We start from the raw sequence: 26,481 nt of genomic DNA, 5'->3' as shown, positions 1-26,481 counted from the left end.
ATAAAGCATTAATAAGTGACTTAATGATCAAGAAAGTCATAGGTTACATGAAAGGTGCTTTATCAAAAAGGGGCACCCGCTAATTGTATTCACTTTTCTGTTTGCACCAACACCAGTCCAATTATTGATCCACATCCCAAACAGAGTAGATGAGAAGTTGAATTTTCTCCACCTGGTCAAACCTGGATGCTGGTTGATCTATATGTGTCTAAAAACCTCGGAATAGCAACTTTAGACCAGAATTGCACTGTTTTAAATTCATCTTTCCATCCACTCAAATCTAAAACTTAAGCCTAAAAGTCTGTAAATTGCTTTTTTTGTTGAGAAAGAATCTTGGGAAAACTCTGAATTCCAAAAAACTGTTTTATTACCCTCACCTCCATTGGGATAAAAACCAAAGAGGATCCCTATAACTGCAAGCTGATTATTATGTATCACCCTCCATCTCTTTGCCGTCTAATCAGCCAATCGATGGAGCGCTGTGGTCTACAGTACCCACCTCCCACCTTATCAGGTAGTCGGCTGCTTGCTGCAGAGGCTCTGTGGCTCAGGACTTCTGTCTTGTCAGTCACTCTCTCTATCTCACTGAGTGCCTCTAGTTGACCTTCCTCTCAGCGCTCACAGGCCCAGGCCTAAATAATAAATGAGTAGCCTGGAAAGAGCCGACTGCGTGTGTGTGAGCCACGTAACTCACCTAGGCAGTTACCGAAAGGCAATGAGAACGATCTTACTGACCGAGGTTGCCAGGGTTAGTACTTGCACTGAAACTTGTCACACACCAGCTATTTAACCACTTCTCCTCGTCGTCCCTTTCACCGGCTTGGACTTTGTGTATGCCAGTGGCAGCAAAGTGTATGTCGGGCTGCAGGGTGTGTCAATCATTAATGAAAAGCGTCCCACCGTCTCAGGTTTCCTTCGGGAGAGGAGTGGGAGTGGAGGGAGTAGGGGGAAGGAGCTCAGGGGTTAAAGATAACAGGATTAGGAGAGCGCAGTGCGTACATTATACTGTAACACAGCACTCACATTCTCTCTCACTGCCTTTTTTTCTTCTCTCCCTACCCACAGCTGCGGACAGACGACAATGTCGTTGAGGAACGAAGCATTGAAACCTTTGTGTCCAGCTTTCTTCCTCCAAAGACCTGCCAAAAAGTGCACCAACAACAACGTCTGGAATAGTCTCCACTCATCACCAGGGGATGTTTGAATCCTGTCACTGTGTGCATTAACTATATTTGGCCTTGTGTGAATACTGCAAATGCCCCTTTTTCTCATTGCTTAAACTTCCCATTTCTTCCTACCTTGTGGATTTGTCGTATTCTCACCATGGATTCTCAGAGACTTGCCACTCTGTTGGGTCCAAGTCTCAGACCACCACTTTGGATTAGAAGCTCAGGTTGATCATCTAGCCTGGGGAGTAGTTTGACACTTTTCTGTATCTGTCTCGCTTTCTCCCAGTGGGTTATCGGCCCAGTTGCCCATAGTTGATATGGATGAGAGGACTGACAATTGGTTACAATCCACAGCTTGGATGACTCTGTGTCGGACATCCTTCTCTTGCCTTTTTTGCATGGCACGATAAGAGTTCATCTGAAAGATGGGAAAGAGACATTCTGAAATCATGGAAATATCAGCCACCTGATCATACAACATCAGTTGTTTTGTTTTATCGTACTTTGGACTTTTTTGCTGCTTGCTTCAATCTATTTTTTCATTAATTGTTTTACAAACAAACTGCATTTTTTGTGCTCTTCCTCAGGCCCTAACGTAGGCCTGCTTGGCCTTACAGAAGGGCCTCTTTAAGGGGCACAAAGGAGGCATATGAGAAATTTGGAAGGCTTCGTATTTGATATATCCTTGTGGACTAAGCTAAACGAACAGGAATAGAGAGGCAACGCCACAGTGAGCGTTCATAGCAGACTGGTGGCATGGCAGCAGATCACGGCGAGCTGCTGGCTGAAATGGCCACAGTGGGGCGTCTGAGTGCCACCGAGCGCCTGAAGCACGCGCAGAAGCGTCGCACGCAGCAGCTGAAGGCTTGGGCGCAGATGGAGAAGGACGCAGTTCGTGGGTCGAGGGCCAAAGCGGATAAGAAGAAGGCGCGTACCACCAAAGTAACCTTCCCCAACTCCATCACCCTGCTGGATGCAGCTGCACGCAACGACCTGGAGGAGGGTTAGTAGCAACACACACGCATCTTGAAAAGTCACATTAAGGAGCCTTAAATTCTACATACTGATGAGCTCTAACACTACTCTCTCTACCTGGAAGTAAACTAGTGAAGTATTTTAGGGCATTCAAGACAGGATGACAAGAGATCTCAGGCTTCTCTCTGCTAGACCAGTAAAAATAATATGTCAAAGCCTGAGGAAGCCTTTAAAGGAAGGGATTAATGCATAATTTATGCTGCATATTTATACTATTTATACTATTTTCAGCTGCAGGATCACAGCTAATTGTAGTGGCAAATCTTTTAAGTTTATCGTTAACCATACAGGCACAGACGCACCAAATGGGTATAATTTCTTATATCGGTTTAGAGCAGACTGAGTGTAAAGTGTTGTAATGTTGATGTGGAAAAAAACTTTGCCCAGCTTGTCGGTCATAACGCTGAGTGTGTCTGTGTGTGTGCATGCTTCTTCTAGTGAGGCTGCTACTTAACAGTGGCATCAGCCCAGATCTGGTCAATGAGGATGGACTGACAGCCCTACACCAGGTACACTAACACACACACGCACACACACCTGGTTGTGGGAGTCACCAGTGCTGTGACAAGGACATGATCCCTCACCGGCCTCCCATCCTCAAACACTGTCAACTTTGTGTCCCTTAACTAGACGGGTCACCTTTTGTTCAGCTAGTGTGTGTTTATTTCGTGTGCGATCACAGCTCTCAGCTTGCTAAGTACTGTTTGCCTTCATTTTGTCTGAACCTTAACTTATCTTAAGTCAGTTTACATGAACACACTGATTCACTCCCACTATTTTAAGTCTGTGGGCCAGTGTTTGGAAGAGTGAGTGCAAATTGCTTGGGCTTGCATTCCTTTCCTGAACCGTCAGAATTAAAAGAAACCATCATAAGATTCCTGAGTTGTTGTTTTTTTTGGTGGGCATTTTATCTCTTCTCTCTGTGTTTTGCTCTTTGTCATTCTCTTTATAAGTTAACACCTACACAGGCTCCTATAAATTCACGAGAGGCGTATTTGTGAGCACAGAGGACTCTTTATAAAAGCAGTTGACTCTGCTCTTCCCCCTGGAAAACTTGGTGTTTACACAGCACAGGGCTGGGCCATACATGCAAATGCTCTCTATTACACAAACCAGTGTACTAGTTGCCATGAATAGTAGTTTATCCATTTCTCTTTGTGCTTGTTTGTCAATCACATGTGTTAATTTTGTTGCCTAAATTTTGTGTTCTGTCTGTACTGTACTTTGAACTTATATCTACATCTCCCCTCTCTTCCCAGTGCTGCATTGATGACTTTGTGGACATGGTGCAGTGCCTGCTGGATGCTGGTGCCTGTGTGAATGCTTGTGACAGTGAGCTGTGGACACCCCTGCACGCTGCTGCCACCTGTGGACACACCGGACTGGTGCAGCTCCTGATTCAGGCGTGAGTATTTTTCCAGGAGTTTCATGATTTTACTCTTCTTCAGCCCCACATTTATGCATTTTGTCTAACATAGAAAGTTTTTCCTGCTGTCATTGGAGTGAAAAGTCAAAATGTAGAAATAAGCTGATATATCGTGGACTAATGTCTCAGCTGTACTAGGATAAAGGTTGCTTTATTCTTGCGTTCAGGCAGAATGGATATTATTTCTTAGACTGTAAATACACCTAGAAGCCTCTTGGCTAGAGTACCTAGTTTACATAAACAATGCAAATATGGCAGCAGCTTGACTCAGAACACTTTGCAAGTGTATGAATATTCTTGAGTGGCTACATACATCAGGGTGTGTCACTGTGTAGTACTCTAATCCAGTTTCTTTGTGTGTGTGTGTGTGTGTGTGTGCGTGCATGCGTGCATTTAGTGGGGCTGACCTGCTGGCTGTCAATGCGGATGGCAACATGCCCTATGACCTCTGTGAGGATGAGGCCACCCTTGAGCTGCTGGAGACGGTTATGGCTGAACAGGGTCAGTAAACTGAGTCACATTAGTGGAAGAAAAAAGTGAAAATGTCCTCTTCATTTGTCTGTCACATCAGTCCCAAACCAAAAGGAAAACAAATGTCTTTGACAGCATTACAGTAAGACTCTTAGCATCTCTGCGCTAACTGGCATCACTGCTGCTGTCCGTGTGTGTGTGTGTGTGTGTGTGTGGGCACGTGTTTGTATTTGTGTGCATAGGGATAACTCAGGACCGTATAGATGAATGTCGCGGGGCTAAGGAGACAGCCATGCTGGCTGACATTCGGGCTCTGATTCAGAGCAGCGGAGACTTAAACTCTCAGGACGATAATGGAGCAACACTGGTGAGACAGAAGGACACAAACTGTTTAAGTTGTGTATATTACTCTATCTATCTATCTATCTATCTATCTATCTATCTATCTATCTATCTATCTATCTATCTATCTATCTATCTATCTATCTATCTATCTGTCTATCTGTCTATCTATCTAGACTTAAAGGCAGAGTCTGCAACATTGGAGAAACTAGCAAGAGTAGCCAGATTTTGTATCCAACTGAAAAACATCCCACCCCCTCCCTTCAGGCTGTCCTCCAAAGCCACTCCCCCACAACATACGAACGTGCTACCTGACTAATGTTACAGCTGGAGGAAGAGTACACGACAATGATGATGGGAAGATGATGGGTCCCTCAGTCATTCTTTACACAAATGCCACAATTATATATTTTACCTTTAGCTCATAGCAACCCGCTCACTGGGCTCAGAGGCTGTGCTTTGTTCTGTTAGCTTACTAAATGACAGTCTGTTGTGATCAGCAGGAGTTCTCCCTCATTCTTCGGCTCAGTGGGTGTGTTCTTCCTGTTGGTAACTCACAACAGTCTGTCGCTGAGCCGAGATTAAAATTTTGGTCACACTTTCTCAACCATTTTTGTGTGACCAGCTCGCTAGTGTTAGCTTTGTTGAAGACTCCAGTCATTTGCAATGGGCGCACTTGCAGAGTGCACGCAGGTAGGAAGGTACATAAGTAGACAGGCAGGTCGGCTGTGTTAATTTTCTTGTGACAGCCACAGTCACTGTTTTTTTTTTTTTGTTTGTTCGTTTTTTTTTTTGCTGTCAGGCTCTTGTTTCACCCAATTTCAAATTAACCAAAAATTAACAAATGAACAAAAAGTGCTTCAAAGATAAGTTGCAGACCCTTCCTTTAAAGATAAGTCATAAGTTACAGAAAACATAGAACCATTTGGAAAATGTAACCAAAATCAGTTAAGCCAGGAAATGAAAGTTTGGACTAAATTTGTAGTATATATGAAGTTTAGAGCTGCAGTAGAGAACAAAATGCAGGAATATCCTTTTTATCAAAGACTTCTTTTTCTGAATGCATTTGCACAAAGTGCTTTTTCTGCCAAAGGAAACTGGAGTTAAAACCTTAAATTTGTCACCCTGGGTCAACACTTCAATGATCAATGTTGAATGTCTCTCCCAGCTCCATATAGCGTCTGCTAATGGCTACATGTCTGTGGCGGAACTGTTGCTAGAGAACAGGGCTCAGGTGGAGGTTAAGGACTGTGATGGCTGGACGCCGCTACACGCTGCCTCCTGCTGGGGACAAGTAAGTGCTGCATACAAACCAAAACATAGGAACCTTACACTTTTCCTAAATTACCTGTTAATAGTGTCATTCATACTTGTTCGATAGATCCAAATTGTGGAACTGTTGGTGGCTCATGGAGCCAGTTTAGACGCCAAGTCCATCCTGGAGGAGACGCCTCTGGGTAAGATCAAGACAGCCTTTTTGGCCCATTTCTGAGATCTCTCAATTGCAGCCTCCTTGTTGGCATCTTTGCTTTCGTACCTTCCATCGTCTAATCTTTGCTGCCGCTGCCTTTTCAGATGTGTGTATGGATGAAGAGGTCAGAGCCAAACTGATGGACCTGAAGCACAAGCACGATGCCATCATGAAGAGCCAGGACCGGCAGAAGGGCACACTGCAAAGACGAGCCTCTAGCACCGGCAGTAGAGGGTGAGAGGGGACATTAGGGCAGCAGACAGAGAGCTGAGGGGGACTAGAGGGTGAAACACACGTACACATAAACATGTTCCGTGCTTCACTGTTCCCCTCTCTCTCGCTTGTCTATGCAGTAAGGTGGTACGTCGTGTCAGTGTGAACGAGCGCTCCAGTCTGTACCGGCGGGAGCACCACAAAGAGGCCATGGTGTGGCAGGAGCGTGGCCGACAGCCAGAGCCACAGGACGACGATGAAGACAGACAAACAGACAACGAGCTGCACCAGCATGCCTCCATGGTGAGTGAGCTCAGTGTTTTGGACTTTTTTGTTTTTTTTAATGTGTCTCATTATTGCTAAGATTTATTCTTTTATGCTGTTTTGTATGAGGCTGCGGCTGGTGGAGGCACGTCACGTTTGGAGGAACTAGAGGTTACAGACAGGAAAATTCTGTCCAGCCTAGGAAATGGAGGGACCTCTGTGTCTCTGGCTTCCTCTTTACCCGGAGAGCTGTGGAGTGGTGGAGGTCGCATGGATCGCAGCGCCTCCTACCAGCTCAGCCCTGCATCTGGAGCCGGGTTAGGCCCTGGGTCTGCAGAGGGCGAGGGGGCAGATAATATGACTCGGGAGAAATCGCATCACACCCTGGCTGACCTGAAACGACAGCGGGCGGCTGCCAAGCTCAATAAGTACCCAGCACCTCCCCCACCCCTGCCCCCTCCCTTAGAGGAGGAGGCAGCTGAGGTGACGACCACGCAGGCCCAGCCGGAGCGCCAAATGACCCCCCATGCAGAGGAGGCGGCCTCCCCGAGCCAGGTCTACTTCACGCCAGCCAGTGGAGATCCTCCGCTGCTGAAACTCAGAGCCCCTGAGGAGGAGCAGTCCAACAATAAGGAGCCTTGCTGTGGACTCATGTAGACGCACACACTGCCTACAGAGTACAGAAGCCAAAGTGGCAAAAACCTTCAAAAGAGACATTTGGTTGAAATGAATCATTAGACTGTAAGTTAAGGCCACATGCCAATGAGGTTTTGATCTACACTGCATTTCAGTGAATGAAAGTGCAATCTTTGTGCTTAGTTAACCCTGACCCTTTTTGATCAACACAAGACACACTTTACACTGAAGGTCCCAGCCGTCCCTGTTGCTCCCTCTTATTGAGGGGCTGCACGGTCCAGTAGGCATCAGGAGTCCATTTAGTGACTCAGAACTACAGATTCCAGTATTGCAATCACAAGCGTAGATTTAGTAGTCTTTGTTCATTACTTTACTCATCTCTTAAACTGCTCAACTAGTGAAGATTGACTTTTCATTGAAAAGCCTTAGAATCATGTCAGAGTTTGTGAAGCAGAATGAAATTGAATTGCAGCTCAAGATGATTTGTTTCTGAATGAGATCAAAGGTCTGTTTTCTTTACTGAGTGTTATGAACGGTACATGATCTACATCTGCATACATTTACACAAGAGAGGTTTTTTTGGTTGGGAGATTGTTTGGTCATGAGTTTTCATACACAGTTTAGCTATTCTGAATTTACATTTACACAACGATATAAACAAGGATTGTTTCCTGGCTTGATTTTTTTTTTTTTTTTTTCTTGGACTGAAATTCTACTGAAGTTTTCTTTTTGTTACTTTTCCAGTGCACAAAAAGCCTACATTTCAGCATATGTAATGATGCAATTTGTAAATTAAGTGATTGCCACTAAAATAATGTGAGCTAATCTCTATTTAAGGCAGTGTATAATTTCCCCAGCCCATCATCATCCCTTCTATATCTCTATTTTGCGGTCAGTATTTCTATTTTTCTACCCTCTGAATGGAATCACATTATTTATTCTATCAGATACTGAATATGGCTCACACTGTGCAGTTCTAGTACCGTTTTTTTTCTTTTTTTAAAAAAGATGGAGCTTTTGAAAAAGTGTGACGTCAATATATTTATCAAAGAGATTATCTATGATTCTATTGTCAAACCAAGTAAACTTGTCATGATTATTTGTAAAAGGTTGGTGCCTTCTTTAGGTGGCAGATTTGATACGGTTTGCAACGCTTGCACAAAGTCCCACATGTCAGTTTGGTGAGCGGTGGGACAAAATGATCCTTCAGACATGGACTCCAACTTGATGTGCTGTCAATGCACTCTAATTTCTGTTTTGCATTTCAGTTTTGTTAGTGATTTATACAGAGCCCTGTTTAGAAAAACAAAAACATAAAAACATGTTTTCACAAATAATTTTTGTATTTTCTTTTTATGTAAATGGTCTTATTGAATGGATCTGGGCAGTTTAAGTTTTAGACTTGTGTTGGAGGCCAGTTTAGCATCAAATAATCGCTGTGTGCTTAGAGATGAGATACTGACCTGGTTGTGAAGGTGGGATGTCTCCTCCTAGTGGTAAAATTCAGTAGCTGCCCATTTTACACACTCACCTTTTCTGTCCTTACATCATACAGTCACTCTCAGCACGTTTCAAATGTCACAGTCCACTCTGATCCAGCCAGGGCAGCACATGATACACCTAGTAAACACTCCAGTTCATTCAAGGCATAAAACTATTCCTTGTGTCGTGTTATTTTGACATTACAAGGTGCAGCTTTATTTTTGAAAACTTGTTTGAGTGGTTTTCCTGTTATATTGCACTTACTGTACCACACACTGTAACACACACACACACATGCATACCTAGTTTTTAACACAGTGCAGGACATGTTGTCTGTGGCCTCGGTAACAGCTGTGCATGGGGTGTTTTAAAATTGGAACCTGCTTATGTTCAGACATGTTTTGACTGAACCAAGGCCACTGAGGTACTGAGATCAGTCCTGTAAATGTTCAGATCTTCATATTGTAGCCATTGGAGAGCTGTGTTTAAGTGTTACCTGTAAGGCAACTTTGATCTGTCTTTTAAAATTAGATGAAGGAGAAATGGAACAAACTGTGACAGACTGTCGCGTGATCACATGCTTGTATGTGAACCATTTTAGTTTCGGATATCAGATGTCTTTCCCAAGCCCTTTCCAAGACATCAGGGGTGGGGGGTTCTCTGAGTCACATACTGTCCCTCTCACACACAGATAATTCTGTTGCTTTCTCTTGTCCAAACTAAAGGCATGCAAAGGAAAATGTTTGCATATCAGCGTGTACCCTCTGTGAAATCCTACCTTCTCAATAGCAATTTGTTCCTCTGTTAACTCGATAGGAGGCTCTTGTGGGGCAATTCTCTTTAATTCTCTTTGCCTTCCCGGATGCAGGTTCAACATCCTTGTAAGGGCAGAAACTAGTGTGACGACATCTGACAGTTTTCTTAAGACGTTTGAGCTGCTGTGAACCAGCTGGGACACACAGATATGGCTCTGCTGATCTCTGACTGCCCCACACCTTCACGCCAAAACTGCTTCTCTCTCTGTTTCCCATTGCTGTACCCTGAACCCGCCTTAACCCTAACCAGTTATCTCTGCGGCCCCTAACCCCAACCACAGAGGACAGCTCTGCAGAAAACGCAAAGGGACTGACACAAGACTTGCATTTAATTGATGTGTTCCACAGTTAAGTCTATTTTGGTCGACTTATCTAACAATGTAGCTAAATTTAAAGGGGATGCATGTTAGACTTTGCATATGAGGGGTCTTTCTCAACAGTCTCCTTGTTCATAATGCAGGGCACATGATAGATTAAAGGATCACGTACAAAACGTGCTGCCCCACGATTCCTTGCAAGACCAACACAACACACAAGCCCTGAAAAGCTCCTCTGTTTGTTTATGACACGTTCATTTACTCCATTCACTTTCTACTAAACAGAAACTACAGTTAGTAGCTAAATACAGTTACTCAAATACTAAAGTACAATTGGATGAGTCTTTGCTACTTAAAACCTTTCCTCCACTACATTTCAGGGGGAAATATTGAACTTTTTTACTTGACAAATGGATGGATAGATGTTGCTATTGGCTACTCACAATTATCATCCAAAACACGTCCTCTTAAAAATTGTGATTCTTTTTTTTTTTCAAACTATTAAACAATATATATAATAGTAAAATTTGGCTCCACCTTGAACAGTTATGGTATTAAAATATTGCTTACACATAAATGCATCAACAACAATCCTAGAATATAAATTCTCTAATAATACAACCATCTGAGTCTTGATCAAGCCCCCATGGCCCTGGGACATAAAGCTGCTGTTGGGCTCTGACTGTACTTTATCATTTCATACTAAAACATCTTTATCATATCAGTATTTCTTTTTGTAGATTATATTTTGCCATGTAACAGTATGAAAAGCAGAGGTGGTTCGGTTTCAGGGCCCCGTTATTTTACATACTGGCTTGTTATTGGAAATGGACCCTGCTGTTCTTTTCAGCACCATGAAACATTTGGCGCCTTTCAGCACATTATTTTGGTTTCACAATAAAGTAAGTGGACAACGTGAACCATTTAGCCGGATATTTTTTCTCAGGAGGTGGTGGTGACCAAAACAAAGCAAAAAAGGTGAGTGAATATTTGACGTATTTTCACCGTTGACGTTAAACACAGTTTCAATGAATGTTAATGTTTCTCCATGTCTGCAGGAGGTGCCAACATGCTAACAAAGTAGCTTTGTAAAGTGATATGTCAGTACAGCGCTAGCTTAGCTTGTTCAGTCGAAAAATCAAGTATTTAAAAGTTAATGTTACCACTTGTTCGGAAATGAACTTACATCAGACAAATACAGTTGATATCTCACCGTTTAAATAAATCACCGTTTGCCATATTAGCTTTATATGTTGTTACTATGTTGTGTGTGTGTGGGGGGGGGGGGAAACTGCAGGTTGACGTTACTTTAGTTAATGAAATACATCCTGCAAAACACTTGAGTGACAGTTCAGAATAAACAGCCCAAACAGAAGAGGCTTCAAAAAGTGGCAAAGTAAACTTTGGCATTGCTGCACGCTACGGACACTTAAAGTAAGTATTTTGTTTTTTCTCCTACAGCACCCTGAACGCGTCACTCGGCACGCTGACGCGGAAGTCAGTGAAGAGATCCAGCCAATCGCGAGCGGGAGCGCGCGAAGGCGTGGCTGCCGGGTGGGAATATGAACAGAGAGGCTCAACTGTCAGCAGGAGCTTAGAGGAGCTGGAGGGAGGGCGAAGATAAGGACTGCTGCCCCGCTAACACCTCCGAACAACCGGTAACCCCTGATATTGCTTACCTGCTCCGCACTGACTCGGCTCTTCTGACTTTCTCTTCTTCTTATTCCTCTTTCATGTTTCAGATACGTGCGCCTGCCATCGCCAACATGTCACAGCAGGCAGTGAACGGGGTGTCGTGCCGGGGGAAGGTCCTGACTCTGGACAACATGAACCCCAACGTGAGGCGGGTGGAGTACGCGGTGCGTGGGCCCATCGTGCAGCGGGCGATGCAGATAGAGAATGAGCTGAAAAAGGTAAAGTGAGCTGTTCATATCAGCGCTGATGTGGCACTCTGTAGGGAGTTATGTGGAGATATGGACGCATCACACTTTGTTTCTAGCCTGTATAGATAAGCACAGAACCAAAGTGTGTAAACAAATGGTGTGTGGGAGTGAATGTATGATCCACGCAGCTGTTGAACCTCAGCAGCTGGAATTTGACTTCAGCCAACAGGCACATATCAGTAATGTTCGCCTAAAGCTCTTTGGAAACAACAGCTCCATAAAACATTAAAAGTGTCTTTTAGTGCTACTGTAAAGTTATTTCCCTGCTCTGTTTCCTCGAGATATGGTGAGAACTTAAAGGGAGGAAAGAGAAGTAGGATGAAGAAGATGCTTGCCTTGGTTTGGTTTTTGCTGACTGGCTGATAGACTGAAGGCGGGTCAGCTTTTAAAAGTCCCTGCATTACAGCCTGTAATGTTGTGCTTCTGCACTGCTGCGCACAACAACTCAGATTACATTCTGCTGTGGTAATATTGATCCACATGTCTTCCTGAGGAAGATCTTTGAACTGAAATCTTTTTAAAAGCTGTAACGCAACCCTCTCCTCTCTGCAGCTACGTCCTCTTCACAAGCCACGTAATGAGCTGGAGGGGCCAGTCCTAGCCGGGTTTGACTACATTTCACTCCGCTCTAGCCTCAGGTCGCTGCACAATCCAGAGTGGAAGATGTGTATATGGTGGAGTGCTATTATGTAAGATGAGAGTACATTCTCTGTCCTCTTTTGTCTCTCTTGGTTTGCCCACCTCCCTCCTCCCTACATGGGAGATAGTTCATTGGACAGCGCTGCAGCTGGGAGGCCCAGCTCTGTGCAAGGAGGTTAATTACAAGCAGTCCCAGTTCTGCCTAAAGTGCTCGAGTTCTTGGTAGTCCACTTGTTTTTTGCTCCGCTTATAAAAGGAAAACCTGAAAGGAGGCTAATGCCCAATGTTTGACTGGAATAACTCGAATCATTTGCTGCAAGGCCATTAAGCTATCCAGGCTCATGTCAGTCAGGCGGACTCCAGAGTCCAGGAGAGTGTAATCTTAGACACGTACACTGGACAAACTCGCTTCATGCAGGATATGTTAATACTGTTAGGTCAACAAGGGCTGCCTTTTGACTGAGAAAACACAAGGATGTGCTGAAGTGCAAACATCAAGTTTTCTCTCTCCCTCTCACTTTTTTGCCACTCGGGCACCGAGAGGAAAGCGTGAAAACAAACTGAAATGTGAAATCAGGAGTTTTCTGAGAGGTCGTGGAGGATTGCATCGCTGCAGTTGCTCCGTCATCTGCTTCCTGTCAGATCTGGAAGGGGAACACTTTGACGGCTCAGCAGATTTTATGCAAGTGTGTGTGTGTGTGTGCGTGTGTGGATGCATGCACTGCTGTGGAGATGACCCTTATAAACCCATAGCCAGGCATCTGGCATGACAGTGCCTGCACTGCAGTAAGCTAATTCAGGCTTGGATCTCAGCCTCTGGCATGTCTGCATTGTCTGTGACACTGAACTGGTGACAATGGAGCAAGAGATCAGAAAAAGAACTGAGGTTCTATTGACTTATTTGTGAAAATCTCATATTCACCGTGTGTGTGTGTGTGTGTGTGTGTGTTTTCTTTTACTCCCTGTGCTTTGCCTCTTCTGAGTGAACTGGGTTGGCTGCTATAATCTCACGTGGCATCTTGATATAAATATTATTGAGATGGATAAATCACATGAGCAAAGCAGCACTGGTTGATGACAATTTGCATCAGTCAGAGTTTAAACTGGTACAGTTCCAATTACTCTGGCATGGCTGAACGCTGTTCGAGGGATGGCAGTCTCCGGTTATATCATAAGACAAAGTGAAATAGGAGTTTAGCACAGTTGTGAGGGCAGGCTCTATTCAGCGTGGTGACCCACAGGGTTTCTTGGCCTGGTTCGCTGGTCTGGCCTTGTGTAATCAGTGCCTGGTGCTGAGTGAGCAGGAGAACGCAGCGCTGAGCCGAGGGAACCGGCTGCCTCCTCAGAGAACAGCAGCCTCTTTGTTGCTCCAGAACGAGGCACGGACGAGGGCAAAAAAGGAAACGTGCTGCATCCAGTTACGTAGATTTCACACAAGCTCATATTCGACGTGGGGCTGACCCCAAGAACCTTGTAGGCACCTCAGACATGAAAACATGCAAGGGCATCGAAATGACAATATTGACTCAGGCAAAAGGAAAGTCCCCCGTGCGCCCTTGGATGCCTTTTTGCCTGCTATATTACCACGCAGAACATGCTGTATCATGACAGGGTTCGTGTAAACGACATGATGTTTAAATGTATATAAAAACACTTGTATTCCATTGTAGTGCATGACTAAATAGTTTTCCTGTAATCAGAGAACTCAGGTTATGTAGGGATTGAATGTGGGGCAGAAAGGCAGGCTTTTGCCATTGCTGTCCCAACCTCTGCAGTGACATGAGTGGCTAATTGAGTAGTAATATACGTATTACCACTTATATTAAGTAATGGGAAATGGTATGAAGTAGGCATAAATATAGGTCTGAGTGACGAGAGCAGTTCTGTCATTCCAGTATAACAGCCTCCATGACATGTTTGGACTGAACCCCCCTCAGACTCTAGAGGCAGGTTCCAGCAAAGAGAGAGTTACATCACATTTACCTGCTGGCAAACAACAGAAGACAAAACAAGTTGTCAAGATAATTTGGTGAAAGGCGAGATCAGTCGGGTGCGAGCCATAAAGCCACACAGAGGCACAAACACGGGGTGGCTCCAGGCAGGCGTCATTACCCGTGGTGATCTTATATGTTGTATGATTTTATTTATTGGCTTTATGCAGCTTTGGCTTGCAGTGAAGTGCAAATGAAAAGACAGACTGGGATGTGTTGGTTGAGGCAGGCATTACACTTCCTCCGGCAGTGATAATGAAAAGCTTTTTGTCATATAAATTCTACTCCAAGAGGAAAACACTTTCAGTTTTAACCTTATTGCTAAGTAACACGGGGCATCTATTGTCGCAATACCTCATGTGATAAACAGCAACAGGTGCAGCATGTTGTGACCAGCAAACAGACGCACAGGCACCAAACCAGAACTTGAAGGTCTAATTAAGTCAAAGAGATGAAGATGAAGGAAACAGAGCAGTTTGTGTCTCTGTGAGCAGCAGCAGCAGCATCATTCCTACCCAGGCCAGCACTTCCCACTCCCCAAGCCAAAACAGACTCCTGCCAGGGTCTTTGTAAAAATGTGTGTGTGAGACGAATACAAGTGTCTCTGGTGTGAGAGCTGGTCTTTAGTTTATGCTCAGACCTACCCGCCCAGATCCTCAGAATTCTCCGTCTTCATGTTTCCAGGGAGAAAAGAAACCTTTCAAAGAAGTCATCAAGGCTAACATAGGCGACGCCCACGCCATGGGTCAGAAACCAATCACGTTTCTCAGACAGGTAGGACCACAGTTTTGTCTCAAGTTATACGAGTGCTTAATAAGCAAGTAGTGCTCATTATATTTGCATGTGAAAATTAAATCACTGCATTTATACACACTGAATGTTTTGGTCAGGTCTTGGCTCTCTGTTCTTACCCTGAACTCCTGGAAGACAACAAGTTTCCAGAAGATGCCAAGAAAAGAGCACGATGTATTCTCGAAGCCTGTGGAGGCCACAGTATAGGTCAGACACCCCCCCCACCACCACCACCACCACCACCACCACCACCACCACCACCACCACCACCACAACCAACCCCAACACTCCACCAACCACAGCCACATCCTCTCCAACCAACACACATCATGTCACTGACGTCCAGCTCCGTTTGTCCACTCATTAATCATTTATCTGTTTGGACATTCTGTACACTGTTTAAACTGATTATTACCTGATCAATGTGTTTAAATAATCAAAGTTCATTTCCATGCATTCAAGGGGCCTACAGTGCGAGTCAGGGCATTGAGTGCGTCCGTCAGGATGTGGCGCGCTATATAGAGAAGAGGGATGGTAAAATCCCCTCCAACCCTGACAACATCTACCTCTCCACCGGGGCCAGTGATGCTATTGTGGTAAGGGTGCCACTTTGTAATCAGGATTCTCCAGAAAAGTGCTGCAATAATCCATGCCTTAATGTGATCTTTATTCCTTCTGTTAATTATATACTCAGCTGTACTTTGCACATCTGTGACTTTACTCCACCCACAGACCTTTGGCACTGTCAATATAGCTTTCTCCAGTTTTATGCAACCTGATCAGGCTACTGAATGAACTTAAGACACACTCAACTGCTGCACTGAAAGATATCTGCTGTTGCCTGCATTAACCCCTTGTTGCCTGTTGTCGCAAATTCGCCTCAAACCTCTTGTGGTCTTGATGCAGCTGAGGTGGCCTCTGTATCCCACTAATGCCGGTTGATGCATATTCTATGTATACATTATATATACATAGATGCATACATACATAAATAAATAAATATATATTCTATGCGTATATACATATATATTTTATTATACTATTATTATATTGTACTATGCTATGCTATATTCAAATTAACAATCTCCACTTAATTTAGCATCTGCTTGAATGCAAAAACACAAATAATTAATTTTTTTATATAATTGTAAATAAATTCAGGCAGTAAGGGGTTAAACCTGCATTACACACACACTATGTTGGTGTGTCCTTTTGCTGTTTTCACAAAGTAGGTCTGTTCTCTGATTACCTTTTTATATTTTGCACTGTCCTACTGGTTCTACACCCTCCTATTAAACACAGTAAATGCTTTTCTGATACTGAAAGGAAAGTCCAGCCAGTCAATAAACTGTGTATTCCTCCTAATGTGTCCTCCTATTATTCCTACCTTCTTAACTGTTTTCTGCTCTCACCCTCTGCTGTGTTTTCGACTCACCCTCTCTTCCCCCATTTCCGTATTTCTTCCCAACTTCTCCTCCCTGCACCTCCTGTCCTCTTCCCAGACCATGTTGAAGTTGCTGGTGTGTGGCGAGGGTCGTGACCGTACAGGAGTGATGATCTCCATCCCCCAGTACCCCCTGTACTCGGCCGCCCTGGCAGACCTGGGCGCCGTGCAGATCAGCTACTACCTGGACGAGGAGAAGTGTTGGAGTCTGGATGTTGCAGAGCTCAGGAGATCCCTCAATGCAGCCAGGCAGCACTGCAATCCCCGCGTCCTCTGCATCATCAACCCCGGGAACCCCACTGGTATGTCTGCTGGTAGCTTTTTCTATGTGTGAAATGAAACAGTTGTTGGCATTTTGTAATATCACAGGTGCATTATGTGCTCACATCTTCAAACTGTGGTTGTCGTGTGTGACAGGTCAGGTCCAGAGCAGACAGTGCATTGAAGATGTGATCCGATTTGCTAAAGAGGAGCATCTCTTCCTCATGGCTGATGAGGTAATACACCGATGTCATTTCACTCCCAGTTTCCTCTGTCTTAAAGAACAAGACTAGTGGCGTCAAAGCAGGTGTCATATCACGAGTTGAGATGTGACCAGACCTTTAATAAGCTGCTATGTTTTCTGCAAATTATTTGTCCCCCTTATGCATATTTATGCTAAACAGTGGTTCCCAAAACATTAGGAACACCTCACATTATCTTAAAATGATCAGAAAAGTAACAACAAAAAAATCTACTTCCTTATCATCCTTGTTGATTATTGAATACATTTAAATGAATTTAAACTGACAACTAAATATTAATATTAATTCATTTTGTGAAAATGGTAACATACTCACTGACCTTACATGTACAGAAGTTTGACACAGCATATGGTTTATGTGCACATTTGCTCTTAGTGACACTAAAAGGTGCAGTTGCAAAGAATTTAGTGGCATCTAGTGGCAAAGATGGAGATTCCAACAACTGAATAGCTCCAAGCTCACCTGGTCCTTTCCAAGCCTGTAGAAGATTCTACGGTGGCTGATGAGCATTCACACTTGGTGCCTGATTTCAGACAGTTTTAAATTAATATAGTACCTAATGGTACACGTTTCCTTCTGGACAACTTTTCAGGCTCACAAACATTTGCTTGCTTGCTTTAATCCCTGTGTCAACGTAAAAATGCTAAAGGCTCTGTTTGTCCGTTTGAGGCTACTTTAGAAACGTGGCGGTGCAACGTGGCAGACTGTGTGGAGGAGGAAGTAGATATAAAGGGCTCATTCTAAGCTAACTAACAAACACAATGATTCCTAGTTTCAGATGATTATACACTACTGACATAATTGTGAGTATTATATTCCATTTCTGCCAGTAGATCCACCTAAATCCTACATGTGCCTGTAAATGATTCCCTTTCAGTCACTCTGGTATACATGCACTGCTTATTTCAGTTAATTTTTTACAGATAATGGTGTCTTTTTTTTTTTTTTTAATAAGGCCTTGTATATTTAAGCTGTTTCCCCATTTCAGGTCTACCAGGATAACGTGTATGCAGAGGGCTGCAAGTTTCACTCCTTTAAGAAGGTGTTGTTTGAGATGGGACCAGAGTACTCCAGCACAGTGGAGATGGCTTCCTTCCACTCCACCTCCAAATGCTACATGGGAGAGTGAGTAGCTAGACAAACATCCAGACTAGACTTGTGCATAAAGTCTACATCAGGTCTTCTTGTATGTTTGCACTGAAATGACCCTTGGGGTTGTCACTTCTTTGAGCCGACCTCCCGTTGCTGACGTGTACATCACCCGTACTAAGAGTAAACCCTGTGCTTGGCTTACTGCTTTCCTCTGTTTGCATTTGTCAGGTGTGGATTCCGAGGAGGCTACATGGAGGTGATTAACATGGACCCTGAGGTGAAAGCCCAACTCACCAAACTAGTGTCGGTGCGTCTGTGCCCTCCTGTGCCCGGACAGGCTCTCCTGGACCTGGTGGTCAACCCCCCACAGCCTGATGAGCCCTCCTACGCCCTGTTTATGAAGGTGTGAAAAACTCGTAAAACACACCAGTAAGCACACATCCTGGCAACGCTCTGAGTTTATGCAAACACAGAATTTACTTTCACACAAAGCCTGTATTGAGTGTGCTGAAGTTGGTTAATTCCTCACACAGCTCCCAATCAGTTGTGAATCATCAGCTTTGGATTCTACTAAAAAATTGCTTCTGTTTGATCTTAGCATAATGCATAATTCAGAGATGCTTTATGTCTCCTCCTCAGGAGTAGAAAAGAGGTATGAGTGTCTTTGAAAAGAGCATCATATGTATAATGCATGCTGCTGGAGGACTGCATCCATCCGATCTACAGTTAAGTGGTCAAGGAAGCCATTAGGTTGATGTTCATTAGTGAGTCCACTGGTAATATGAGTCTTCAGCTGCAAAAGACTTTGACTTGTCATGTTTTGAGTCGAAGTGCATGGCTGCAAGTTTACGCCTCAACGACGGGGTCTACTTGCGTAACCGACCTGGAACGAGGACATAAAAAGCTCTTTGCACAACAGAGTTGCAGGCTGAGTGACGGACAGTGATTCAGCGTGGCAGGTGGCAGATCACATGCTGTCGTGACCCTACTGGCCACACGGAGGCCCAAGGAGTGAAAAATGACTGGGTGGAATTCGGGGATCGGATCCTTTCAAGTCCCCATCTAAGCCTGATAGAAGAATGGCCGTCTCATTAAAAAGGCAGCTTTAATTGCCCAAAATGTGTAGAAGGCACCCAGTCTGACACTATCTGTCTTACAGCTATTCATCCCTCTCTTAAAGTTGGGAAGTATTTCACTGGTATTTGGTTCAGGTGCTAAATGTATCACGTTGACCTGACCATGAAAAAAGCAAACACCCATCTTCATGACATAAAATATATAGATCATAATATAGTGCCTTTTTCTGTTTATTGTTGTGGCCTCGAATTCATGTGACCTTTCACCCCTGACCGCTTTAACTTTTGCCTCCCCTTCAGGAACGGACCGCTGTGTTGGCAGCTTTAGCAGAGAAGGCCAAGCTAACGGAGCAGATCTTCAACACAGTGCCTGGTATCATCTGTAACCCTGTGCAGGGGGCCATGTACACCTTCCCCCGCATCACTCTACCACAGAAAGCCATCGACAAGGCGAAGGTCTGCAACTACACTCACCCGTCTTATCTCAACCTGAATTACTTTTTTTTCGGACATGCTCAACTGTGTGTGTGTGTGTGTGTGTGTGTGTGCGTGCGTGCGTGCGTGCGTGCGTGCCCATCCACAGGAGGTGGGCCAGGTTGCAGACATGTTCTACTGTATGAGGCTGCTGGAGGAGGAGGGTATCTGCCTGGTGCCAGGTAGTGGCTTTGGCCAGAGAGAGGGGACTTTCCACTTCAGGTTCGTTCAGCTAAACTGGAAGCCTCACTCAGGGTTGCCACGGGTCTGGTAAAGTACTTGAAAGTGCTTGGATGATTTACAAAAAACAAAAATCAAGACCTTGAAAGTGCTTGAACGTAGCCTTCTGGAATCAGAGTCTGACCTTCGTGCACAAATTACCTATGAAACCATTTTATTTCATTTTTTATTTGTATTCTGTTCGGCGACCTTGTGAGCTTTGAAAGGCGCCCTAAAGATAAAATGTATTGTTATCATTTTTATACATCTGGAGTGCTGGGCAGAGCTTGGCACACTTTCTTCCTCTCTCACTCTCCAAGCGTACAGCGGTTTGCTGATGGCTGCACTATGTCACTGGCTGTTGTGCAGTCCCAAATTTAATTTTCTTTTTAAGCTTCAATGCAGTGTGACGTAGTGACTCTACCAGAAAACTGGACAAGTTGGAAGAAACATTTTATGGACGTGGCTTCCATGTGATGCTATGATTCCAAATCAATACCAAAAATTAGTAGTAGTAAAGCAAGAAAAAATTAGCCAGTGCTAAAATCACCACATTCAAAATATGTTGCTTCTGCGACAGTATTAACCCACATCCTTCTTCCTCTGTCCAGGATGACCATCTTGCCTCCCATTGAGAAGCTGAAGGAAGTGCTGCAGAAGATCTCCGCGTTCCACCAGCGGTTCACAAAGGAGTTTTCATAACGACCCACCCCCACCCAAAAAACATCTCAAGAACAAACTTATTCAGTGCCAGTATCTTCAAGTGCCTTTGTGTGAAGGAGGCAGCGACCTCCTGTAAGACTAGATCTGATTGATAGATTTTCACTGTTTTGCATCAGTGAAGAACCCTGAACATTTCCTTGTTTAGACAGCTAGTGAAAGCTCATCAGGTTTCCTGCTCATGTGTACATACAGCATGTGAAGATGTAATATTTTCAGTACATGATGCACTTTCCCCGATTACCCGGCCAGGTTAGTAACGTTCAAAGAGATGTCATAGTGCTGAACGAATGCTGGCACTGTATCTATAGAGTTTAAAGATATTTTAGAGGTTCTTGTGACAGATGCCACTAGAGGGCAATCTCTCTCCTGCCAAGACTCATACAGCCAAGTTAGTTGGAAGTATTAATTTAAGCGATTTACTTGATTAACCTGACTGGCTGTAGAGCCATTTGTATTTTTAATGTTTCAATTGTTTTTAAATGTGATTAAAACATTTGAGTTTCTAGCACTTTTCTTTTTTAAACTTTTTTTTTTATTCAATTATTTGAAATATAAAAACAAAGAACGTGAGGTCATCATGGGTGTTACTTCTAGCACTTTTCTGAAATGTGTGCAAAGCTTTTCAGCTTGAACTGTGTTGATTAACAGTAACAAGAGTCGCGTTTAAGTGCTGGCCCACAAAGCCGCCATCATTTTTAGTTTTATTTAAAAAGACTTAAATCGTCAGTGCTTACATGCTTTTAGAAAACAGAAGAAAGCGGAATCTCTTGGAATGAACAGAAACTAAAAATGATGATTGAACATTGTAATCATCACAACAACTCAGTAACGCCATTTAACTCCGCTGCGTTCCCTTCTCTCCCAAAGGTGTCCTCCGAGAGCCTTCCCTAGCCCGGTAAGAGTTCTTAGCTACTTGTCGAGAGATTCTCACAGTTCATCTCTTTTCTGTGATAGCTTTGTGGCGTGCTCTTCCAAGAACTTGCTGAGCCCCTCTACTGTTCTGTCTCCGCCTTCCAATTTGACAGGGCTCTGCTTGCTGTTGCTTGGGGCAAAGTATATTGTGGGGAAGCCTTCCACTTTGTAGTTCTCGTTTGGCACGTCGTTGGCTGTGGCGTCCATCTTGGCGATCACCAGGTTTTTCTCCCCCTTGTACTTCTTGCCCAGAGCCAAATATTCAGGATCCAGTTTCTTGCAGTGGCCGCACCAAGGAGCATAAAACTCGATGAGGACATCTTTCTGGGTATCCATGACGATCTCGTCGAAGGTCTTTCCTACCACAACCTTGACTGGTCCTTTGTTGTTCTTTGGCACTGGCTGGGATTTTATGATTGGTTTGAGCTTTCCTGTGGACGGAGGAAGGAAATTCAGAATAAGTGTGATTTCACTTCACAAGCGTGAACAATTAGACCTGCTTAAAACTGAAAATTATTCATTACTAAACATGTTTAAGTACATTTTCCTTCATCTTTACCATTTAGATCAGGGCCAGACTAAAATGTCAAACCATATGATTGTTGAAGATAATTCTTACCGATTTAGATGCAATTTATTTATTCATGCACAGTATATATTGAAGCAAGAAAGATTATTGCAGCTAATCACACAAAAAAAAAGACAAAACACTCACCTTTCTTGAAAGCCAAAACAAAGTCACTCAGCACCTCTGAGTCGAACTCCTCTGGTTCCATGGCAAACTTTTTGCCTCCATCTGCCAGAATTCCCACATTCACCTCCTCTCCACTATCGCTCAGACCCAGGCTCTTCAGCTCTTCTGCGAAGTCTTCTTCGTCAGCGATGGCAAATGTGTACTCTGGGTAGTCCTTGGCCACCTCCAGCACCTTGGACCTCCAGAACTGTGTAGCTAAAGAAAAAAAAAAAAAGTTATGGCGTCATAAATCCTCCACAGGTGGTGTTAATTGTTCAGAGTAGTTGCTAGTGTCAATCGATTCATCTTTCCTACACAACTGCAGCACACACACACTCTAAAGGACATATAACACCACCACTCATAAGACGGTGGATCATTAGCTGCTTGACAATGTACCAGGTCAAACACAAGTAGTGACCCAAGTATTAGAAACTCACCTTTCCTGTAGTCAAAGCTGAAGTCAACCCCATAGTACACAACCACCAGGGGTCTTTTGGTGTAGCGCTTGGCCTCGTTGCTTGGCTTCCTGTGGCCCACCAGAGGAATCACATGCTTTTTGAAGAACTCCTGCACTTCTGACACCGAGGTAGAGTCCTGTGTGGCAAATACATGTTTGCGTCTTGTGTTAAAATGTGACTGTCCAAACATTTTAGTGAATATTAGCTCTTTTAGAGATTACGCAGCACTCGAAGGGTTCGTTAAGTGAAACCCCTTTTTGCTTATGTAGTCTATTTTCACACTGAAACTAGAAGTGAAAGAAAGCACAGCCCTTTGAGGTTCAGGGTTTCAGACCCCATGAAACCAATTTGAATTAAAACTGGTATAAAAAAAAGAAAAATACTGAAAACGATGAAACAGACAGTACCGTCACTGTGAGAGTGTGGGACGCTGGCTCGTGCTTTGAGCGGAACTTTTCAGGCTGAGCGATGACAATCTGACCAGGTGAAGCTTTCAGCAGTTTGAACACTTCAGAGCTGAAGGAGTGACGGAAGGTGAAGTCCTCCCTCAGTGAATTACCTGACAGACAGCAATGAGAATAACATCTACATGCCAATTTGAAGACAGAAAAGAAAGAGACAGTCTGTGCTCTCACTACGCACAGATAGTACAGCTCAGACACTGATGGAGCAACATGATACTCACAGGCCTCAATGTAGATCTCATAGGCTGCGTCCTGTTCGCTGGGGAACACACCGACTATGACGGCGTCGTCACCATCCTTGATGAGCTCCTGCACCTGTTTTGCTGCCTGGACCTGCTTGGAGGGAGGCCCTGCCTGCTCACCCATGTAGTCAACAATGCCTAGAGGGAGAGGGGAAGGAGGTGGATCAACTAACTGTGACGGATGAAGACAGCAAGCAAGTTAGTGCAAATGATATTACACAATAGGTGTACCTACCATGCTGCTCTCTGGGTCCATTGTAGTCGAACACCTTGCCCTTCCTGAAGATCTTCAGGGTGGGATAGCCTGTAACTCCAAAACGTGAGGCAACCTCGCTCTCCACAGTGGCATCCACCTTGGCAAGGAGAATGGGAGGAGAGCGCTGGCTCAGCTCCTTGGCTGCCTTCTCGTACTCTGGAGCCAAACGCTTACAGTGTCCACACCTGAGGGACAGTTACAGCACTTGAGGAACATTTAGTCTCAACAGCTGCTATTAAAAAAGCTCACTCACGCCAATGTGTCACTTTTAAGCCCACAAAACTGACGCACACTGTGGCAATTTCACCATCTGTGTTTTTGTGATTGACTGACCATGGGGCGTAGAACTCCACCAGGATGATGTCTGCGTTGTTAACGGTGTCATCGAAGTTGTCCTTGGTTAGCACCAGCGTTGCCTCAGGAGGGGGCTTCCAATCTGGCTGAGCCACCTCTTTCACACGGGCCACAATAGCTGAAACGAACAGGCATTCACCATATTACTGCCAATTCTTTACATAGGGGGAAAAAAAAAAAGGTCAAGTTTGGTCTGGAAAGTGGTCGTGATGCTTAAATGAATGAGATGTCCTTACCCTTCTCCGTCCTCTCTCCATCATAGTCCACAGGTTCCCCATTTTTCAGGATCTTGATGGTGGGATAGCCCGACACATCGAACCTGCTCGCCAACTGGCTGGCGACTGTTGCATCCACTTTGGCCACAGGTATGGGAGGGTCACTCTCCTTAAGAATCTGAGCGATTTTTTCATACTCTGCAGCAAACTGTTTGCAGTGACCACACCTAAAAAAAAAAAAAAAAAAAAAAAAAAGGACAATCAAAGAATATGGAAATAATTAAAAGTCTGCAGGTATGTGAAGCCTTTGTGAATAGGGAGCTGAGGAATAACAGATGTACCATGGGGCATAAAACTCCACCAGCACTGTGTCTTTGCCCTCCATGAAAATGTCATAGTTGCTGTCGGTGAAAACCAGCACTCCGTTCTCCTCTTTCACCTCTGTGTCATCGTCTTCATCATCACTGTCCTCTTCGTCGTCACTATCCTCCTCTTCAACCTCCCCCATGTCTTCTGCAACATCTGAGAGCAAAGAGGAAAAAGGACACACTGATTGAGTACAAGCTCAGATGGTGTGCATTTCACTCCCCAATCATAGAGTAGAGGAAACAAGGCAAGCATGCATGTGACAGCAACATATATCCTGTTTGTAAGAGAGGGATGAGCACACTGAATACAGATGTTAGATATACCTAACCTACTAACTGTATACTTGTGTGTGTGTGTGGCAGTTCTGTTGACATTAGCTGCCCTGTCCTGTTAGCTTAGCGTGCTAACACAGCTAGCCAAACTACAGTAATTTAGCCAGCTAGTTTGCATGACATTAGCTCGCGACATTGCTCCATTCAAACACCTCCCTCAGTGGTAGTAGACACATAAATGGCTCAGCCTTACCTTCCTCACATCTGCTGACAGTTGCCAACTGTGCAACGCCGAGCAGCACAATGAGCAGCAGAGCAAGCTTCCTCATTGTGCGGGGATGACGCGGTCCGGGGTTAACGACGTGCTTCGCTTAATTAACGGAGCTAATTAGGCTGATGAATATCATCAAAACACTGTCGGCTGCACAGACCCGCCGTCCGGATCAATACTGACGTGTGGCTGTAGGCGCCTCGGTCTCCTGCTTTCATACAAACTAATCACTTCTGAAATCACGCACGCCTCCTCCTCTTCCTCCGGCTGGAACTTGTCTGAGTTGCCACGCTGTGATTGGTCGACACCACCGGCCGTCCTCCAATCACAATTCGCCACTCAATAATACGTTGGAGGATGTGATTGGATACTTTTATTTATTGATTCCTTCCTGCACTTGGAGGCTCGTGAGTGAGCCAGCGGGTTAGAGAGAGTGTGATGAAGTATTTAGATAGCAAATATCTAAATTGATACTGATTACTTTTAGTTTGCAAATAATGAATGCTTTACAAAAAAGACACCCAGTAAGCCACTTTGATGCATTATATATGGCCCACCTTTTGGATTTGCAGGTTGCAAGTAAATTATAGGTGAAGTATCCCTTTAGTTGGTGTACATGTCCATGTTAATGTCAGTAAGGAAGGAATCAGAATGGAAACCAGTAGAGATTTATTCAGAGCTAATATGCATCACTGCAGATGCCTTATTGTAAAAAGGGGTAATTCAATTCAGTCAATTCAATTATAACTTTTTATCCACAACTTTGCAACCAAAATAGTATTTTCATTTATGCATTACAAAGGCTCGAGTTCAGTAAACCATTAATTAATTGTCATGTCAAGTCATGAGGAACTAGTTACACTGCCTTTTTATGAGGTACCAAAAATTCTTGGTGACCTTATTTCAAAAGGTTATGGAGTATTAGTTGATAACTAACCATCTCCATAAGGACCCAACTGCTTATTTGTCCCTACAGGCTGCTCATGGATCAGGACTTCCACCACCACCTCTGTGTGGGCGGCCTGAGTTTTACCTAACCAGCAGCTGTCGTTTGTTTCAGTCCATTGGTCGACTTGCTTCTCCAGAGCATCTTCTGCCCAAACCCTGATGAGTGATGGGAGCGGCAGGTGGTTTTGTGTCTTCAAATAAGTCTGGAGCTCTCCGTCTTTTGGGGTTTCTTCAGCTCTTCTTCCAGGTTGTTGTGACTTATCTGACGCCACAACTACGTCTAAGGGGGAACCATTTCCCATTTTGCCTCCCTGCTGCAGCATCTCCAGCTCAAGCTTGGACCTAATAAAGCAGTATGATACAGAAAAAACACAAGAATTCTTATCTTTTTGCATCTCATGATTTCACTGTTTTCTTGAAAATGGT

At 44.2% G+C, this 26,481-nt stretch overlaps 3 protein-coding genes across 4 annotated transcripts; 2 read left to right on the top strand and 1 right to left on the bottom strand.

Annotated features, from left to right (window-relative positions):
- Window positions 1-1,145: 1,145 nt before the first annotated feature.
- On the top strand, window positions 1,146-7,250 carry ppp1r16a (protein phosphatase 1, regulatory subunit 16A). Its single transcript, XM_070852933.1, has 10 exons — window positions 1,146-2,172; window positions 2,643-2,713; window positions 3,464-3,609; window positions 4,028-4,131; window positions 4,344-4,468; window positions 5,612-5,737; window positions 5,825-5,900; window positions 6,019-6,148; window positions 6,268-6,430; window positions 6,521-7,250. The coding sequence occupies exons 1-10, from the start codon at window positions 1,926-1,928 to the stop codon at window positions 7,046-7,048; spliced, it is 1,716 nt and encodes a 571-aa protein (XP_070709034.1). The 5' UTR covers window positions 1,146-1,925; the 3' UTR covers window positions 7,049-7,250.
- A 3,980-nt stretch (window positions 7,251-11,230) lies between these two features.
- On the top strand, window positions 11,231-20,574 carry LOC139221060 (alanine aminotransferase 2-like). Of its 2 annotated transcripts, XM_070852964.1 has the most exons (12): window positions 11,240-11,299; window positions 11,384-11,554; window positions 14,899-14,988; window positions 15,105-15,213; window positions 15,469-15,602; window positions 16,509-16,752; window positions 16,868-16,947; window positions 17,963-18,099; window positions 18,295-18,469; window positions 19,443-19,598; window positions 19,726-19,838; window positions 20,447-20,574. In XM_070852964.1, the coding sequence occupies exons 2-12, from the start codon at window positions 11,408-11,410 to the stop codon at window positions 20,535-20,537; spliced, it is 1,476 nt and encodes a 491-aa protein (XP_070709065.1). In that variant the 5' UTR covers window positions 11,240-11,299; window positions 11,384-11,407; the 3' UTR covers window positions 20,538-20,574. The 2 variants fall into 2 exon arrangements, with proteins under 2 accessions (XP_070709064.1, XP_070709065.1); XM_070852963.1 differs by having other exon boundaries at window positions 11,231-11,554.
- A 646-nt stretch (window positions 20,575-21,220) lies between these two features.
- pdia4 (protein disulfide isomerase family A, member 4) lies at window positions 21,221-25,367 on the bottom strand. The gene is made up of 10 exons (XM_070853274.1): window positions 25,090-25,367; window positions 24,537-24,717; window positions 24,217-24,422; window positions 23,960-24,098; window positions 23,606-23,811; window positions 23,350-23,508; window positions 23,072-23,223; window positions 22,644-22,800; window positions 22,186-22,419; window positions 21,221-21,901 (listed from the first exon to the last, which is right to left on the bottom strand). Exons 1-10 carry the CDS (start codon window positions 25,163-25,165, stop codon window positions 21,486-21,488), a joined length of 1,926 nt encoding a protein of 641 aa, XP_070709375.1. The 5' UTR covers window positions 25,166-25,367; the 3' UTR covers window positions 21,221-21,485.
- Between the last annotated feature and the right edge of the window lie 1,114 nt (window positions 25,368-26,481).

This window comes from Pempheris klunzingeri, chromosome 21, assembly GCF_042242105.1.
Source record: "Pempheris klunzingeri isolate RE-2024b chromosome 21, fPemKlu1.hap1, whole genome shotgun sequence".
Classification (NCBI taxonomy): Eukaryota; Metazoa; Chordata; class Actinopteri; order Acropomatiformes; family Pempheridae; genus Pempheris; species Pempheris klunzingeri.
This window is presented reverse-complemented; position numbering and strand designations above follow the sequence as displayed.

Excerpts from the sequence above, each read along its gene's own strand:
- ppp1r16a (XM_070852933.1), top strand. The coding sequence starts at position 1,926 with ATGGCAGCAGATCACGGCGAGCTGCTGGCTGAAATGGCCACAGTGGGG. Across the intron at positions 2,714-3,463 it reads GACTGACAGCCCTACACCAG|TGCTGCATTGATGACTTTGT; the intron begins GTACACTAACAC and ends CTCTCTTCCCAG. Across the intron at positions 6,149-6,267 it reads TCTAGCACCGGCAGTAGAGG|TAAGGTGGTACGTCGTGTCA; the intron begins GTGAGAGGGGAC and ends TTGTCTATGCAG.
- LOC139221060 (XM_070852963.1), top strand. The coding sequence starts at position 11,375 with ATGTTTCAGATACGTGCGCCTGCCATCGCCAACATGTCACAGCAGGCA. Across the intron at positions 11,555-14,898 it reads TAGAGAATGAGCTGAAAAAG|GGAGAAAAGAAACCTTTCAA; the intron begins GTAAAGTGAGCT and ends TCATGTTTCCAG. Across the intron at positions 16,753-16,867 it reads CAACCCCGGGAACCCCACTG|GTCAGGTCCAGAGCAGACAG; the intron begins GTATGTCTGCTG and ends CGTGTGTGACAG.
- pdia4 (XM_070853274.1), bottom strand. The coding sequence starts at position 25,165 with ATGAGGAAGCTTGCTCTGCTGCTCATTGTGCTGCTCGGCGTTGCACAG. Across the intron at positions 23,812-23,959 it reads GTGGAGTTCTACGCCCCATG|GTGTGGACACTGTAAGCGTT; the intron begins GTCAGTCAATCA and ends ACTGTCCCTCAG. Across the intron at positions 21,902-22,185 it reads TGTTTTGGCTTTCAAGAAAG|GAAAGCTCAAACCAATCATA; the intron begins GTGAGTGTTTTG and ends CTCCGTCCACAG.